The following is a 17,898-nucleotide window of genomic DNA, read 5'->3' as shown; positions in this document are numbered from 1 at the left end:
CACACGCACACACACACTGGGACGGGGCCAGAGGGTCGCACTGCTGCGGTGTGGCGGGTGCTGCTTCGCTGGGGATCGGAGCCACAATCACCGGCACGCCCCAAATAAAAGACTGGATCAATTTTACACCTGTTCGTCCTTTTCTCTCCCCCTCGGTGAGGACTAAACCCCGCGGCGGGGCGCGGCCCCTTTAAGGGGTGTGGCCAGGGCGTTGCCAGGAGACGGAGACGCGTCGGGGTCACCGGGTGGGTCGGGCAGGGCGGGGACCGGGGGACCCGGGGGGACCCGAGAGGGGTGCGGAGGCGGGCTGGGTGTCACTGCCCCCTGGTCACGCGTGGGGCCGTACCGGGGGAGCCCCGCCGCCCCTGACTGAGACCCCGGCAGCAGGAGCCGCCAGGCGAGGCATGGAGCCCCCGCCCGAGCGCCCACGGGACAGCCCGAGCGTGGCGGACACTGCTGCCGAGTTCCTGAGCCTCATCGGTGCGTGCCTCCTCCCGCCCCCCCTTGTCCTCCTGCAGGCTGGGGGCACCGGCCCGGCAGGAGGGAGCCGGAGAGTGAGGGATTGAGAGTGGGGGATAAATGGCGAGGGGCTCGGCCCAGCCTGCAGGGGGGCATGGAGACAGGGAGGAGCACTGGGCAGGGGCGACGGTCCCTTCGTGAGGGAGTGACCAGAGTGACAATCTCCTCGCGGTCACTGTCCCTCTGTGCAGGGCTGAAGGAGCTGGAGGGGTGCCTGTTTGCTGAGAGGCTGGCAGTGGTGGCCGTGGGGGCCTCACCAAGGGACAAGGCACAGGGCCAGTGGTGGATGGCAGCCCAGTGGGCACCCTACCAGCAGGAAGGTGCGCCCATGCAGAGCTGCATCCTGGTGCAAACCAGGTTCCGAGGCAAGCACAATGGTGCGCTTGTCTCCAGCAGCCTCAAAGGTGAGCCAGGGGTGGCCTTTGGGGGGTTCCTTCCTCCCCGGGGCTGGAACATCCCTGTCCACCAGCCCCCAGGGCTGGGAATGGGGACAGTGCCATCCAACAGGATTGGTTAAGCATGGCTTTGTTCTGCCAGCCTATTTGACGTGGCAGCTGGAGACCCTGGAGCAGGAGGAGCAGGAGTGCCTGGAGGTGACTGATGTGACGGTGGCATGTCCCCTTCCCTGTGTCCTACCTGCCGCCCTGGGGTGTGCCCTGCCGTGGTGCCCTCCGGGGGGCTGTGCCCCCTGCAAGGCTGCTGTGGGTAGCCTGGTGTCCTTTGTCATGCTCAGACTCCAGCTCTGCCCCACCAGCCTGGTCCCCATCCCCTCCTCTGGGTGGCAGCTGGGGTGGGGAGTTTCCCACAATGCATCTGCTGTGGTACCCGACTGACAGCGGGGCCGGGGTCGCCCCCTCAGAGGAGGGGTGCCCTGGCTCTGCCCCCCACCTCGTGCCTCCCACCCCTCCCGCAGCTCACACCACACCCCACCGAGAAGAGGACCCACTTTGTGAGCCACGAGTACGGCATGACGGTGACCAGGACCCTGCAGGAGGGAGGGGTGAGGCTGAGGGCAGGGTGACATCCTGGGAGGGGACAGCACCGCTGGCCTGTCTCACCGGGGCTGCCCAGCTTCGGGGATGCTGTCCCTGGGGACGCAGGACAGCGTCTGTGGCTGTCCCATGAGGCAGGCAGGTCTGTCCGCAGGCAGAGCCGCAGTGCCACAGCTTCTCGTATGGCCGGGCCTGGCTGCGGGCGCGGCTGCTGGAGGGCGCCAGCCTGCTGCTGCTGCGGGTGCTGGCCCGCCGGCGGACAATGCCGCCCGGCCTCGTCTTCCCAGCCATCAACAGCGAGGGCGACCTCTGCACCTTCAGCTATGTGAGCCGCCAGCGGGAGGGCCTGTGGGACGGGCGGGTCGGGGCCAGGCTGGGATACAGGGTGGGATGCGGGAAGTGGGAGCGGGCAGGATGTGGTGGGCAGCATGGGGATGGCAGCTGGGGGCAGGGGGGACTGAGCCAAGGTTGAGCGCTGTTTGTACCGCCCCCAGTCCGCCCTGGGCATCCAGCGGCAGGCGGTGGGCTCGGCAGAGACAGAGGTGTTCGTGATCCGCCGAGCCGTGCGCGCCAGCACCGGCGCCCCCAGCGTGTGGCACAGCAGCTTCCTGCCCAGCGGGTGAGGGCAGCGCTGCCAGGGGCGCCCAGCCCTGCCAGGCTGCAGGGACCCACGGTGGGAACGCCAAGGGCTCTGCTTCCCCTCCCAGGCATCTGGCTCAGCTGATGCAGATCGGTGCCCCGGTGCTGATGCTTCTCCAGGACGAGTCCATCCTCAGCAAGTCAGGTACTGGGCAGGGGAGGTTTGTGCTCTCCCGGCCACAGACAGCCCCTCCCCGCTGTCTGGCAGTCCAGGGGGAACACCGTGCCCTGCCTTCTGCTGCCAGGTAGGTTTGCACCCCAGCTCCCCTTCCCCAAAGAACCCCTGGAATGGGATGAGGACATGGAGCTCTACTCCTATTTCCTGGACAGAAAGGTAAGATGGGCATGGGGACAAGGGGATCTGGGGCTGTGCCAGTCTCCAGCAGGGTCTCCCCTGGTGTGCCCAGGAGGCACACAGAGGGGGAAGGGGACAAACATCCTTCCTCACACCCTCTCAAGTGTGGGGAAGGACCCGGGCTCCTGTCCTCCTCACCCTGGCACAGTGCCCATGGGGGAAATGTGTGTCTGTGCCCACCCCACCCATCCTGTCCACCCCACTGCAGGAGGAGCTGCAACTCTCCCATGCTGCCTACCTCCAGCAGCACCCTGAGGTGCGGGCACTGCTGTCCGACTTCCTACAGGCATTGCTCCACCAGCAGCCAGACGACACCATCTCCTTTGCTGCGGAATTCTTCGCCCACCAGCGGCCCATTGGGAGCCCCTTTGCCTCCACTGGTGCTGCCAGCCCCCTCCCCAGCTCCCCAGCTGGCCCCCCTCCAGCTAACAGCAAATAAAACAGCCAGCACTGCCTGCCCGGTCTTGTTTGCTTTGGGGAAACTGAGGCTCAGGGAGCGCAGGTGGAGCGAGCTGCGTGCCCAAGCCCTGCCATTCCTTCTGGGTGGGATCCTGTCCCTCTCCCAGCTGTTCCAGCCCTCGCTTAGCGGGTAGGGGTGGCTGGGGCATACTGTGGAGCAGGGCCAGGCTCACATCCCTGCGCCTGCCAGCACCCCACGTGTTCCTGGGGGACACCCCTTGCCCATCTCCCTGTGGGACACGGCCTGGCTGGCAGAGGGGTGCCCGCTTTTGTTGGCACAGTTTGACACTGCAACGCTGGCACACCATCCTTGGCATGAAGGTCCCTGCACAGAGGGTGGTGTGAGCACCCTGTGGCCCAGAGCCCGCCTGGCTGGGTGCTTCCCCAGCAGCCAAGGCCGCATTTTGATCTCCTTGTGCAACACGTGCCTGCTTCCTCCTCACTCCCACTTGTATGGCATTTCCCCTACTCCCATGGGGTCAGCCCTCCCTTCTCGCCCTGTGGGACACTGTCCCCTGTCCCCACATCCCCACAGTCACCCCAGCAGAGCCCTTGGCACGTGATGGACAGTGACACGCAGGCTGCTCCCACGCCCCGGTGAGGGAGCCTCGTGTTTGCACGTGTGTGAGGCAAAGGGGAGGGAAGGGGAGGGAAGGGGAGGGAAGGGGGGGGGAACCGAGACTGTGTGTGCTCATAAGGGTAGGGAAGGAGCACTTCCTTCTCCTATCCTCCTCCTCTCCTCCTGAGGAGGAGGAGGGATGACACAACTGCGGGGGGCTCCTTTAAAGGCAGGGCAGCGGGCACTGCGCGCAGAGCTGAAATCAGGAAGCCTCAGCACTGTGGCTGGATCAAGTCCACCCATGGCATCATTGGAACCAGGTGAGCCTCACAACACTTCTTGGGACCCCTTGTGCCTCCTTTCATCCCCTAGACCCCCTTCCCTCCACCCTGGGACCCCTGGCTGTGCTCCGTCTTTCAGTGGGCACCATCCCCCCCAGCCTGTCCTGGATTCCCCACCTGCCCCATTCTCTGTTCCCTCGAGCCTGGGAATGTGATTCAACCAATTCCCAGGATGCAGGTGGGCTGCAAAGGGGGCATTAGAACCAGCACCAGCTTCTTGTCCTCACTCTATGCCCATCCAGCAGCAGGAGCTAGAGTCAGGTTCCCTCCTGTCCCTACTGCCCAGAAATGCACTTGGCCCTTGGACTGCTGAAGACGGGGCTCAGACCAGGGGTTTTAGGGACACCTGAGCTGGAGGTGGCATCTGAGGTGGCATCTGATCCCTTTGGGTGGCCTTTGATAGATCCCAAATAGCCATCCTCATGCCCCTCCTGGAAAACAGGTGCTTTTCCCTCAGGGGGTTCATCAGGCAGAGTCAGGTGGGACTGAAGGAAGCTGGTAGCAGAGCTGCCAGCTCATCAGTGTCCTTGTCCCCCTGGCAGGCTGCCACCTCCCTTCCTCTTCCTTGTCCCCCTCAGGCCTCACCAGGTCCCTGAACGGGGATCCCATGGCCCCACAGTGCCCTGGCACCCAGGACCAGACCTACCTGGACGAGCTCATCAGCATCCCCAAGGGCAGTGGGGTAGGTGCTGCACGGCCATGTCTCGGGGAGGGCAGGGGAACGGGACAGTGCTGCAGGGAGCTGGAGCTGGGGAGGCAGAGGGCCCCTGCAGTGGGGAATATGTGTCTTGGTCATGCCCTGGGGACGTGTCCCCAGCTCCCCAGACGCAGCTCAGGCAAGTCACAGCCCTAGGCTGAGAGTTTCCATGCTTAGAGTTTTCCAGAAGGAGAAACGGAGACAATGGGGCAAGGTGCTACCCAGCCGCAAGGATCACCCCACTGCTCACACACCACTCCTGGGCCACCCAAGATGAGGCCAGTGGGGCTCCCCAAGGCCGCTTGCACCCCACCCCCCCCCATCCTTGTCTGGTCTCAGGGCAGTGGAACAGAGAAGGGGAAGGAACAGTATTCCCTAGGGTAGCAAAAGCAGAGGACAGCAGTGGAATCCCATGGGCGCCTGGCAGGCCTGGGACCCCCCTGCAAACCACTGTCCAATGGGTCAGAGGGGGCTCACTGCCCCTCCAGCACTGCTGCTAACAGGGAGAGGCTGGGGCGGCATTCACTCTCCAAAGCTCTCAGGAAAATGCCCTCCGTGTGCCAAACACACCCGTGCGGGCAGCGCCGGGCTCAGGGGCTGGATGTGCAGTCAGGAGACCCTGCTTTGAACGGAGCTCCCGGCTCTGACCCGCTGCCTTGTCCCAGCCCGGGTTCAGCTTCAGGAAGCTCTGGGCTTTCACCGGTCCCGGCTTCCTCATGAGCATCGCGTACCTGGACCCAGGGAATGTGGAGTCGGACCTGCAGGGCGGGGCCCTGGCGGGGTTCAAGGTGAGCGGCTCCCCCCGCGCTCAGGAAGCAGGCGCGGGTTTCGTAACCTCTCCAGCGCCAACGGCTGCCCCTGGCAGCTGCTGCCCCAGCCCGGGAGCAGGAAGGGCTCGGGGGCCTCGGCACAGGGGCAGCACACCCAGGGGTGCGGGGGCTCCCCTCTGGCTGGGCTGGGAGAGCACCTGCACCCTTCTCTTCCCTGCCACCCTGGCTGAACGGGGACCCCCGGGCGGCTGGGTCCTGCCCAGCACCCCCAGTGCCCGCTGCCCGCCTACCTCCTGCCCCCAGCTGCTGTGGGTGCTGCTCTGGGCCACCGTCCTGGGGCTGCTGTGCCAGCGCCTCGCCATCCGTCTGGGCGTGGTGACCGGGAAGGACCTGGGCGAGATCTGCTACCTCTATTACCCCAAGGTGAGCCACCACGGGGAGTGACAGTCTGGGACCCCGTGCTTGGGCTGGTGACAGCCCTTGCAGGGCTGGAGAGGAGCACGAGGATGCTGTGAGCGACCTGCCTCTCTCAGGGGCTCCCCAAAGCCCCCCAGGCCCCGGTGTCCCCCACCTAGTGCCCACACCGCTGCAGTACAAGGGCCAGGGTGAGAAGTGGTGAGCAGCTGCCTCAGTGTCCCGGTGTGACCTGGGGACACACGAGAGCGTCCCCGCGGGAGTCAGCCCAGGCGTGGGGCAGCAACGCGAAGCCGAGACGCGGGAAAGACGCGGGAAAGCCTGAGCGTGTTGGGGCAGAAAGCTGGGAGGATCGAGAGGAGATATCACACGGCAGAGGACGGGGGAGTTGGGGGTCCCATCTTAGTGTCAAAATCCTGATGGGGGGAACGAGCAAGGAGATGTGGGTGAATGACAGGTCCCCAAAAGGAGGGCTGGATGCATCCCTCTGCCCTGCCTCCCTCAACCCCCCCTATCTAGACAGACAGATCTTATTGTCAGCTCTCACTGGGGCAGGGGTGAGGAGGGGGGGAACAGGGTCAGATTTAACATCCGCCTTTCATCCTGAGTTTGTGTTGTGAAAGAAGCTGAGAGGGGTCTTCTGGGGTCCCCATGCTGCTCTGCTACAGCCTGGAGACTGGGATTTGCACCCAGGAGCTCTGCTAGCTTGCCCAGACCTAAGCACCGCTGTGGGCTCAGGCACCTCTGTCCCCTCCAGGTGCCCCGTGTGCTGCTCTGGCTCATGATTGAGATCGCCATCATGGGCTCTGACATGCAGGAGGTGATTGGGACAGCCATTGCCTTCAGCCTGCTCTCAGCTGGCCGGTGAGGCTCCCCACAGGCACCCCCAGCTCCCCCTTGGCCCTGCTCCGTGTATCTAATCCTGCCCCTGGCCATCCTGCAGCATCCCCCTCTGGGCTGGGGTCCTTATCACCATCGTGGACACCCTCTTCTTCCTCTTCCTCGATAAGTACGGTGAGCGCCAGGAGGAGGGCTAGGGGTGCTGTCAGTGCCCGTGTGGCACCAGTGTCCCCTGCTCTGTTCCACCCCATCTCTTGACCTCTCTAGGGCTCCGCAAACTGGAGGCTTTCTTCGGCCTCCTCATCACCATCATGGCCCTGACCTTTGGCTATGAGGTGAAGGGGGGAGCTGGGCACAACCCTTTTCCTGCAAGGCTGGCATGGGACCCCGCCACATGGTGTCCCCGTGCTCCCAGCCTGTGCCGGGGGGTGGCAGCTCACAGTGCCCCCTCTCACTGCTTCCCAGTACGTGGTGGTGGGGCCGAGGCAGGTGGAGGTGCTGAAGGGCATTTTCCTGCCCAGCTGCCCGGGCTGTGGGCGAAAGGAGCTGCTGCAGGCCATGGGCATCATCGGCGCCATCATTATGCCCCACAACATCTTTCTGCACTCCTCCTTGGTCAAGGTGAGATCAAGGCACTGCCACGGGCACTGCTCTGCCAGGGTGCCTCAGGGTGCACCTGGTGGGGACCAGACGGCCCTGGCTGTGGGACAGGGGTGGTCCTGTGGCCCCATGACACCCACTATGCCACTGGCCATGCCCAGACACGGGTGATCGACCGCTCCAAGAAGGAGGCAGTGCGGGAGGCCAACATGTATTTCCTGACTGAGTCCTGCCTGGCCCTCTTTGTCTCCTTCCTCATCAACCTCTTTGTCATGGCTGTTTTCGGCGAGGCTTTCTACCACCAGCGCAACGAGGACGTGGTGAGTGTCACCTCAGGGCCACAGGGGGATGGCAGCTGTGCCCAGCTGTGGGCACGGGTGGGACCAGCATCCCCTGGGCACTGCACGGTCTCCTTCCCCGAGAGGTGCTGTGTGGGGCTCCCCTGTGCCTGTGGGAGCTGCTGGGTGGTGTCACCCTCGTGCCTGCCGTGCCTTACAGCACAACAAGTGCATCAACAGCAGCATCAGTCACTTCGCCAGCATCTTCCCCACCAACAACGAGACAGTCTCTGTGGATATCTACCAGGGGGTGAGTGCCACCAGGCTGTGTCCAGTGAGGTCCCATTCCCATTTGGGGGATGTGTTACTCTCCCCATCAACCCCTGTGGCTGGGGGGGGCTGTAACCCCACTAGAGATCTGGGAGCTGATGGGAATGCCTGGGGTGGGGGACACTTTAGGGTGCCCACTGGAGTGTCCCTACACACAGGGTGTCATCCTGGGCTGCTATTTCGGGGCAGTGGCACTGTACATCTGGGGCATCGGGATCCTGGCAGCAGGACAGAGCTCCACGATGACCGGCACTTACGCGGGGCAGTTCGTCATGGAGGTGAGAGACAGGGATGCTGGCCCTTGCCCCCAAGGAGGGGGGGCAGGGAGAGAGCAGGGAAATCACAGGTGAGCCCTGGGCAGGGGGTTCTACGGGCAGCACACTCCCCCAGGAGTGTTTGGAATTGCCCACCATTCCTGCAGGGAGCTGCTGGGTGGCACTTGCTAGCACCAGTGTCCCTGTTCCCCGGAGGTGGGATGGAGACAGTGCCCACTCGCTGCACCCTGCGGGTGCCCCACGCAGTGTTCCCTAATTAATTAGATCCTCTGTTAACGAGTCGGAGCTGACACCTAGTGGGGCCCGGCAGCGCTGCAGGAGCCCGCGCAGTGCCCTGGCACAAGGGAGGGGGAGATGCCGCCCCTGTTCCCCCCAGCCAGGGTTTGGGGGGACACAGGCACAGCGAGGGTGGGGCTCTGCCGTGTTCCAGGGCTTCCTGCGGCTCCGCTGGTCCCGCTTCACCCGGGTGCTCCTCACCCGCTCCTTTGCCATCCTGCCCACTGTCTTGGTGGCCGCTTTCAAGGACATCAGCCACCTCACAGGCATGAATGACCTGCTCAACGCCCTGCAGAGCATCCTGGTAAGGGGCTGCTGGGAGGGCATCACCTGCCCCCAACACCCTGGCCTGGCAGCCATGACGTCCCCATCCTGCTCTCCTTTCAGCTGCCTTTTGCCGTCCTGCCTGTGCTCACCTTCACCAGCCTGCACCCGCTCATGCAGGATTTCAGCAACAGCCTGTGAGTGCTGGGGCTCGGGGAGGCACAGGGGAGGCAGAGCAGGGAGCTCTGGCTGCAGGCACCTTCCCTTTGGCCCATCCTGCCCCCCCAGACCATGCCATGGGGCAATTAGTGCAGGGACATTGGAGGGGTATGTTCATTCCCACCTGCCCAGGGCAGCCAGAGCAGAACAGACCCCATCACTACCCTCATCATCCTCCTCCCAGTGACACATCTGGTTCCTTGGGCACCCTGGACCCTCAGCATCCTCCTGGTACTGCCAGCCCTGGATTTGGAAGGTGGCCAAAACCCACACCTAGAGCCCCACCACGGGGTGAAATATAGCTGTGGGGTGCAGAGATGCTCCTGCTGGGGTCTGGTTCATGCACAAACTCAGTTCCCCCAGCCCTCTGTGCCCAGTGGCTCAGAGGTGGGGGCCCTGCCCTGGCACTGATGCCCACTGCCCTGCTCGCAGCCCGGGGAAGGTGCTGATGACCCTCATAACGGGGCTGGTCTGCGCCATCAACATTTACTTCGTGGTGGACTTTTTGCCAACACTGCACGGCCTGGAGTACCACATTCCCCTGAGCCTGCTGCTGGCTGCCTACGTGGCTTTCGTCGCCTACCTGGTAGGGCTGGCACCGCGGGACAGGGGCGGGACAGTGTCCCTGCTGGGTGCTCATCCACCTGTCCCCTTTGTCCCTGCAGATCTGGACATGCAGCATCGCACACGGAGCCCGCTTCCTGGCCCGGGGCCACCACAGCCGCTTCAATTTCGGTCTCGCCCTCGACCCGACAGAGACGCGGTGACAGAGCCCATCCCTGCTTGTTATCCCCACGTCCCTGCCCGGCGCGGCCTCCTGGACACGGATTTGCTGCCACTCCGAGTCCGGGCACGTTTTACCCAGCAAGGAAAGGGTTAACAGACAGGCAGACCTCCCCCCAGCATCTGAAAGCTCAGCGCTTCTTCCCACCCCCAACCCCCGCCAATTCCGGGGTGCTGGTCCGGGCTGGATGCGGGGGGAGTGGGACGGAGCGGGACATTCTCCCATCCACTGGCACAGACGCTCCAGCGAATGAGCCGCGGCGGAGACTTCCCCTGCTCATTACTGCCGGCCCCCGGGACCGCTAATTACCGCCGGGGACCGCTAATTACCGCCGGGGACCGCTAACCACCCCCCGCCGCCCGGGACCGGCCCCGTCCCCACGGGGGGTTCCGAATCTCGGGGGGCGGGGGACGGCTGATAAACGGCGTGTTTGGAACCGGCCTCGGCCTCGCTGCTGCTGCTGCGCGGCCCCGGCGTCGGGCGGGGACCCCCCGGGCCCACCCGCACCCCGGGGGCGGCCCCTTTGCCCCGGGCGGGGGAGTGGCCGGGCTTGCCAACGCGTGGGGGCTCGGCGCCAGCTTTTCGCATTCCCGCGGGGGGAGCGGGGCGGTGGGGGGCCCCCCGTGCCCTCTCCGCCCCGGATGCCCCGTTTCCCGCCCGCCGGTACCGCCGGATGCGGCTGCGGAGCCGCCCGGGTCCCGCACGGCGGGCGGGGGTCCCGGCGCTCCGGCCCCGCCGCCGTTCGGCTCGCGCTTGCGAGACGCTCCCTGGCCGTTTCAAGGCTCCCCGCTCTGCCCAGGACCCCCACCCCGAAATCCCCCTTCCCGACCCCCTTCCCGACCCGCCGCTGCACGGGGAATTCTGGGGGCGGGCACCCCCCCAGCCGTGCCCCCCACCCCGGGAAGGGACCCCCCCGCTCCCGGGGGCCGCGCTTGTTTATGTGAAGAATGTCCCCTTCCTTAAAAGGGCGATGGCGGACGGGGTGGGGCGGTGCCTCCCCCGCCTCCGCCATGGCCCGGCCTGAAGGAGGAGCCAGCGCTGTGGGGCCCGCTGAAAGGCGGGGGCTCCCCGAAAGGCGGGGGCTCCCCCTGCTCCGGGGGCGCTGCCCACCGGAGCCACGGGAGGAGGAGCAGGAGACGCCCCTGGCTCGGGGTGCACCTGCCCGGGGGTACAAAGCCTTGAGGGGATCACCAAGGGGTGGGGGACAGCGGGGTGTCTTCAGTGGGCAGAAGGCTGAGAGGACTGGGATCTGCAGGGTTATGCCTGTGGGGTTTGCTGTTCTCCAGCTGGAACCTGCAACCCAGAGCGCCCTCAGCCCAGGGACACCTGCCTCCATCCAACCCTTAGGAGAAGTGTCCCACTCCAAGACCTGTCGGTCTCTATCATCCCTTGGCCATGGGACTGCTCTCGGTGGGACACAGCTCCCAGGGCCAGGGCTGGCTTGGAGAACAGGAGAAAGCCTCCAGGACTCCACTTTAGGAGCAGTGGGGTGGGATAAAAGTGTCCCTGAGTACACGATTGAGTGGAGCCTGATGCTTTTCTGCCTTGTGCCCGCACCCTCCAGCCCAAACAATCCAGCTGGGCTCTGCCTACTCCTGGCCTGGGCTTGTCCCACAGCCCCAGGACAGGGACAGCCTCTCCCTGAGCTCCCCAGCTCAACCTGCCCCCAAGCAGGCAGTGGAACTGGAAGTGGTGCTCCAACCACCGCTGCAGGCACTGGACCGGAGACTTTTCTAATTGCATTAATTGGAGGACTGACAAGACCTGTCTGGACTCATCAGGGAGAGAGGAGGAGGAGGATGTAGCCAAAGGGACAGGGGTCCTGCAGGCGACAAGTGTGTGGCCTCTGCAGCTGTCCCCACAGAGAGCAGCACCCCCAGCAGCCCAGCCCAGCCAGATGCTGGGGATGAGGCAGACATCCCATGCACCTCCACCTGGGCTAAAGGAGCACAGAGGGCAGCCCAAAACAGAGAGCAGAGGAAGCACAGCCCCTTTCCTCCTTTTCCTCCTGCTGGGCCAGGAGACGGCGGTGGCTGCCCGATGTGGGAGGTGGCTGCCGTACTGAGGAGGGGCAGAGAAACTGAGGCACGACCGCTGCCCGCCGTCAGAACCGGCGGAGGGGCGGCAGGATGCAGTGTCTCTGCTCCCAACAGGGGCATCCTGGCACGGCTCGTGGTGCTGGGATGTTCTGCGTGGAGCCGAGATGCGGGAACCGCAGGTGGAAATCGGCTTTTGTACGGCCAGAACTGCAGGTGGAAATCGGCTTTTGTACAGCCTGAGCTCCGCCAGCCCCGCAGCTCCGCGACTCCCTGCGGGGGCACCTCCCAGTCCCGGAGCCCATTCCCCAGTGCCGTCCCTGTGGGCCCGTGTCACGTCCCTGCTGGGCCAGAAAAGGCGATCTCACCTCCTGAAGTTCCCAAACCGCAGGCGGGAGAGATGGAAAGATTTCAAACGAGCTCAGATGGGACCTTTCCAACCTGCTGCAGCCTCGAGGCAGCGCTGGCAGAGCGCGCAGCATCTCCTCCGCCGCGGTGGCGGGGTGGGGACCGGACGGGCCCCTCCAGGGCCGGCCGCTGCCCGGGCGGGGTTGGGGGGCACGGCGGTGAGGGGCGGCCCCACAGAGCCCCCCAGGGCTGGGGAGGGGAGGGGCTGGGGGATGCTGCCCTTGGGGGGCTTGGGGGGCGGATTTCCTTTGAGGATTTGTGCCATCCACAAGCTCCTGTCAAGAGGCGCTTTGTAGAAAGCGCCTGGAAACAGCCCGCCGAAGGTAGGAGGGAAGGAGGTGTAAGGGAAAATATATGTATTGATAATGGAGATTTATTGATTGCCCAAATAATTGGGGGATTGCAGGAGAAGGAGCGATGGAAAAACGCGGCGGTTTTTGGTGCAGCCCGCAGCACCTGCTGTCCCGCACGGCTGGCCGGGCAGGCAGTGCGGGATGTGCGGGATGTGCCCTCGGGGCAATGGGGACCTCTCTCTGCTCCAGGGGACACCCCGCACGGCGGGACGGGCACACACACCGGGGGCAGCTGCAGAGGGGTCCCCGCGCTGCCAGCAGGGTGCGGGGTGACAGCAGCACAGATCCCTCGCTCCAAGCTCCCTCAGCCGGAGCGTGGGACAGCCCGGCGGCGTGTCGGGGACTCCTGCACCATGGAGCAAGGGTGTCCCTCCCAGCGAAACCACAGAGCTGGGTCCCAATCGCGGCTCGGCGGGGACCCCCACTGCAGCCGGGCGGCGCGGGTGCCGGGAGGAGCGAGGAGGAGGAGGAGGGAGAAGGAGGAGGGCCCCCCCGCCGTCGTTGCCCTTTTAAGGGGTTCCTTGAAACCGCGCCCGGGATCCATGTTTGCAGCCCCAGCCCGGGCGGAGGAAACTCCATGTTGTAACAAAGTTTCCTCCGCGGCGCCGCTCCCGCGCCCGCCGCCCCGCGCCGCCGCCGGCCCCCGCCCCGCCTCCCCCCCCGGGGGCCGCGCCGGGGGGGGCCGCCCCCTCCCACCCCCCCTCCCCGGCGCCCATGGAGCACCAGTCCATCATCGCCCAGGTCAGCAGGGAGGAGGGGAGCGCCCCGCTTCAGGAGAAAGGTAACGCCGAGGGGGAGACGGCTCCCCCGCACCCCCTTCCTGCGCCGCACAGGGGGAGGTCCCCGGGGGGCTGCGGGCCTGCGGGGGCTGCTCCCGGAGGGTGCGAGGAGCTGCGCGCCGCCTCAGCCCGCCCCCCTGCATCCCGCCGCCAGGGCTGGAGATGCGCCGGGGCTGCAGCTCGGAGCGAGCGGGGCTGTGTGCGCCCGCCCGGGCGCGGGGGGCCGAGCTCCGGCCGCCTCGGAGCCCGCCGGGGCCCTGGGAGGTTCGGGGCGTTGCTCGGATTATCTGCGCTGCTTCCTCCGGAGCCGGCGAGAGGTGCGCGCAGCGCCGGCGGGGAAACTGAGGCAGGAAGGGCGCCGGGCGCCCTGCTGCATGCCGGCGTCCCGTTCCCCGCGTCCCCTCCATCCCGACAGGGGGGTCTGACGGGGGCCTCTGCTCGTCTCCCTGGCCTGGGAAGCTGCCAGGGCCGGGAGGAGCAAACGTGGGAACGGGCCCCGTCCCCAGTGGGAGCTCCTGCCCCACGGGCTCTCCACTACGGGCTCGGGGCTCCGGCCCGCCGGAAGGGGGGCACAGCCAGGGCGGGGTGCAGCCCCGGGCCGGGATGCGGCAGGACCCGGCCCCGGCCCCGGCACCGGTGGGGCCGCTGGAGCCGTCGCGCTGCCCCTGGGGCACGGGGTGGGCAGGAGCAGCCCCTCTGCCTCAGTTTCCCCGCGCTCTGCCAATGGGAACTGCGGGAACGGCGCCCAGGGGCGGGCGCTTCGTCGTGATTGGCCTCTCGCCTCCGGTGCACTCGAGTCGGCCAATGAGACGAGGGAGTTGCTGGAGGCGGGGAAAAGAACGGGCATAAGCCCCGCCCCCTCGGAGAGACCCCGCCCCCAGGACCCCCCTCCCTCCCGAGTGGGGCCGTGTCCCCCGGGAGGGACAGCGGGGACCGGCCCCGACCCCACGGCTGCCCCTGGGCCCAGCCCCGCGCCCTCCTGAAGGGTCTCCGGGGGGCCCACGGGGGTCGCTCGTGGAGTGGGATGTGCCGGGTGAGGGGCTACGGGCGGTCAGCAAGCACTCCCGTCAGCGGCGCTGCCCTGGCACCGTTGCTTGTCAGGGCAGGAAGGCCCGGCGGATGGGTGTCGGGTCTGACAGGGGCACGGGGGCTCTTGGGCAGCACCCACACATGGCTCACCTGGCCCCCGGTGCTGTGCTGGGGGTACCCCGGGTACCCCTCACCCCCCTTGTGCCCTCCCGCAGGTACCCAAACCCCTGCCAAGAAGCCTCGGAGCCGCAGCATTCTCCAGTCCCTCTTCTGCTGCCTGTGCCGCGATGAGGGAGAGCCCTGCACCGGCACCACCGGCGCGCCGCTCCTCGTGGAGGAGAACGGGGCCCTGCCCAAGGTAACCCCCAAACCCAGCCTGGAACCGGTGGGGCCGGGCTGCCGTCCCTGCGCCTCCCCGGTGGTGTGGGCAGGGCTGGGGGTGAACAGCCGCTCCTCCCAGTGCCCCCTCTGGCCCTGCTGTGGATACCGTGCTGACTGTGTCCCCCTGCTGCAGGCTGCTGTCAAGCACCTGCTGCCCGAGATCAAGCCGCAGGACGCCAGCAAGCTCTGCGTAGTCATCGACCTGGATGAGACCCTGGTGCACAGCTCTTTCAAGGTGGGGGACACCCTGGCCCACCCCACTTCTCTCCCCCACATGCTCCCCCAGCTGCTCTGCCCCCTTTTCCCCCAGAGTGATGCCCAGCACCCAGCGCAGCCTGGCTGGCTCAGTTGGGGTGTCCCTGTGAAGGGGCTGTGGGGCTGGCAGGGGGGCACAGTGAGCATGGAGCAGGTAGCATTTGGGCAGAGGGTGCCTGGCATGCCCTGTGCTCATCCTGGTGTGCCCTTCCCCAGCCAGTGAACAACGCCGACTTCATCATTCCCGTGGAAATCGATGGCATCATGCACCAGGTAACAGCGGGGTGGGTGCCTGGTGGGAGGGGGGCATCATTCCACCTCCCCCAGGAGCGGAAGCCATCCTGGGGCAATGGGAGGTATTGGGGTGCCAGCTTTGCAGGGGCAGAGGGGGGTGCCCCTCTCTTTGCAGGGCAGGGAGGTGAGGGGTGCCCTGGCATGGTGCCTCCTGCAGTGGCCAGCCCCGGTTTCAAGTAATCCAGGATAGGCTGTGGTCTGGGCAGTCAGCCTGTTCTCGGTTACTTGGCTCTGGAGCCGGCCAAACTCTTCGCCCTGGACACTCCCGTGGGGCCATGGCATCCCCAGCCCCCACGGGCAGCTCCCGTGAGGTGTGGCCAGGGAGCTGCTGGCTGTGGGGTCGCAGGTGTCCCCTGGGGAGGACAGGGGGGCGCTGGGTGAGCCACGGCCGGTGCCAGCAGCGCGCTGCCCTCTGTCTGTCTGTCTGTCCGTGCCCGCAGGTGTACGTGCTCAAGCGGCCGCATGTGGACGAGTTCCTGCAGCGCATGGGCGAGCTCTTTGAGTGCGTGCTCTTCACTGCCAGCCTGGCCAAGGTGGGTGCCCCGACCTGCCCTGGCATCGCCCATCCCTTCCCAGGTGCCCCTCCAGTGGCACAGCTCCCTTGCCTGCCCACCTGCAGGCATCACTGGCCTCTTGTCCCCTGGGTACCCGTAGGCAGCACCAGCCCTGGGCGGCCTCTATACCTGTCCCTCCAAGGCACTGGCCAGGGAAACTGAGGCACAGTGAGAGCTGGATGCCATTGTCACTGTGCGGTGGGCAGGGTGGTGTGGTGTGCTGTAGTGATCCCCCTCCTGTGCCTGTAGTATGCAGACCCCGTGGCTGATCTGCTGGATAAATGGGGGGCTTTCCGGGCACGGCTTTTCCGGGAATCCTGTGTTTTCCATCGCGGCAACTACGTGAAGGACCTGAGCCGCCTGGGCCGCGACCTGCGCCGCATCATCATCGTGGACAACTCGCCCGCATCCTACATCTTCCACCCGGACAATGCTGTACGTACCCACGGGGCACGGCTGGGCGGCCTGGGCAGCTCATGTGCTGGGGCACCCTCTCCCAGCGTTGTCCCCCCTGCCACTCTGTCCCCTGTGCCGCCTGCAGGTGCCCGTGGCCTCCTGGTTTGATAACATGGCAGACACGGAGCTGCTGGACCTGCTGCCCTTCTTCGAGAGGCTCAGCAAGGTGGAGGACGTGTACGCAGTGCTCAAGAAGCAGCGGACTAACAGCTAATGGCCCCCCCACGCTCCGGGTGCTGCCAAGGGCACCGCGGGGGAGCCAGTGCCTTGTTCTGGGGGAGGGAGGGTCCCGGTGTGCCCCCATCATCCTCCCCAGCCCCGGCGCGTGCGATGCCCTCCGTGCCTGTGGCTGGTGGGAGATGTGGGTGCCTCCCTTCTCAGAGGAGGGGGGCCATGGGTGACCCACCGCCTTGCTGTGCTGAGGACCTGTTGGGGGGTCCCATCCTCCCCCACTGTCCAGCTCCTGCCCCTTTCCCCCCCAGCCTGTGTCCCCCCTCCACGAAACGGTTCTCAGGTCCTTTTCCCCTCTGTCCCCCGACTGGGGAGGGGGGTGGGGTCAGCAGCTGCTGCTTTCCACTGCCTTTGGGAGGACTGGATCCCTCCATCCCGACTGCCTGCTGGGAGGCTGGCGGCCCTTGGCCCCTGTCTGCCGAGGCTACAGGACAGTAACACCTTGTCACCCTCCGAAAACGCAGGGAGTCTTACTGCCCTTGGTGCATAGGGCTGCCACCAAACCCTTAACCTCGAGGGGGGCATGTCCTTGCCTCTCCTAATGCCTGCTGCCCCCACCTGGGGGTTGTGTTTTGCAGGGGCTGCCCAGCCTCAGGGCTGAGCCCCTGGGCACAAATGCCTCCCATGTGCCTTGAGACACCGGGTCTCTGTTCCCCTTTAGCCCTGCAAGGGGTGTGCCTGGGGGGGCTCTTTACTCGCCCCCTCCAACTTCGGTTTTTTCTCATTTTGGGGGGGAGGTGGCCTCCCCCCCTCTCCAGTTACACTGTGTCACTGGGAGCCACTCTGGTCACCCACAGAAGGGTCCCCTCCCGTGGCAGGGGCACAGCCCCCACTCCATATCCATCTGCAGCTTCACCAAAGGCTGCTCGTCCTGGGAGAGAGGAACCCCCATACCAGCCTTAACGTGCCCCTCCCAGCCTTGCCCCAGCCCCAGTGCCCAACTGGGAGGGCTGGGGGACACTGCAGCCCCCCATAGCCTGGGGTTGCCCTGACCCCCGTGGGGTTGGACTTGTGCCAGGGTGTCCCCCGGCTTTGAGGGTCTGGGGGCTCTCAGGGAGGGTTTTCCTGGGGAGGCTGACCTCAGCCAGGCCTTTTTTAATGTCACAATATGGACAATGCCTCATATCTTTTTAGAGGGAAAAGCAATGGTTTCCCAAAAAATCATGGGTGCCTTTTTACCGCAGTGCCAGCGCAGGGAGCGGGGCAATGTTTGGGGGGTGGGTGTGATGGGTTTTAGCTTTCTGGTGCTGTTCACTGCCCTGCTCCCGCTGCTGGGGGTGAGCAGGGGCCCCCAGCCACGGCCACAGCCCCTGCCCTGTGGTGCAGCGCAGCTCCCTGGATCCGTGCCAGCCCCGGGCTCATCCTGCCCGGCCAGCAGGGTTGGACTCAGCACTTTATGTTAGACAAGTCAAAGGGCGCCAGCAGAGCCGCTGCCCAGCGAGTGCCTGTGGGTGTACAGCCCTGCCCTGGGCATCCTTGGGAGGCCTGGGGGATGCAGAGGCAGCATAGGG

The 17,898-nt window shown here is 66.0% G+C and overlaps 3 protein-coding genes across 3 annotated transcripts; all 3 read left to right on the top strand.

Annotated features, from left to right (window-relative positions):
• The first annotated feature begins 314 nt into the window (after positions 1–314).
• On the top strand, positions 315–2,944 carry CATIP (ciliogenesis associated TTC17 interacting protein). The gene is made up of 9 exons (XM_054278396.1): positions 315–480; positions 711–923; positions 1,057–1,112; positions 1,433–1,519; positions 1,666–1,836; positions 2,006–2,130; positions 2,219–2,295; positions 2,396–2,484; positions 2,714–2,944. The coding sequence occupies exons 1-9, from the start codon at positions 405–407 to the stop codon at positions 2,942–2,944; spliced, it is 1,125 nt and encodes a 374-aa protein (XP_054134371.1). The 5' UTR covers positions 315–404.
• Positions 2,945–3,772: 828 nt separating this feature from the next.
• Positions 3,773–9,670, top strand: SLC11A1 (solute carrier family 11 member 1). Its single transcript, XM_054278222.1, has 15 exons — positions 3,773–3,843; positions 4,443–4,546; positions 5,227–5,349; positions 5,635–5,754; positions 6,503–6,609; positions 6,689–6,759; positions 6,853–6,920; positions 7,051–7,206; positions 7,347–7,505; positions 7,684–7,773; positions 7,952–8,071; positions 8,499–8,648; positions 8,732–8,805; positions 9,260–9,413; positions 9,493–9,670. Exons 1-15 carry the CDS (start codon positions 3,825–3,827, stop codon positions 9,592–9,594), a joined length of 1,617 nt encoding a protein of 538 aa, XP_054134197.1. The 5' UTR covers positions 3,773–3,824; the 3' UTR covers positions 9,595–9,670.
• A 3,449-nt stretch (positions 9,671–13,119) lies between these two features.
• CTDSP1 (CTD small phosphatase 1) lies at positions 13,120–16,893 on the top strand. The gene is made up of 7 exons (XM_054278513.1): positions 13,120–13,189; positions 14,432–14,574; positions 14,731–14,832; positions 15,069–15,125; positions 15,587–15,679; positions 15,950–16,135; positions 16,242–16,893. Exons 1-7 carry the CDS (start codon positions 13,123–13,125, stop codon positions 16,368–16,370), a joined length of 777 nt encoding a protein of 258 aa, XP_054134488.1. The 5' UTR covers positions 13,120–13,122; the 3' UTR covers positions 16,371–16,893.
• Positions 16,894–17,898: the final 1,005 nt, after the last annotated feature.

Source organism: Melozone crissalis, unplaced genomic scaffold, assembly GCF_028551555.1.
Source record: "Melozone crissalis strain CALT ecotype California unplaced genomic scaffold, PUWL_Pcris_2 ptg000023l_1, whole genome shotgun sequence".
Classification (NCBI taxonomy): Eukaryota; Metazoa; Chordata; class Aves; order Passeriformes; family Passerellidae; genus Melozone; species Melozone crissalis.
The sequence above is the reverse complement of the archived record's forward strand: the minus strand, read 5'-3'. Positions and strand labels throughout refer to the sequence as shown.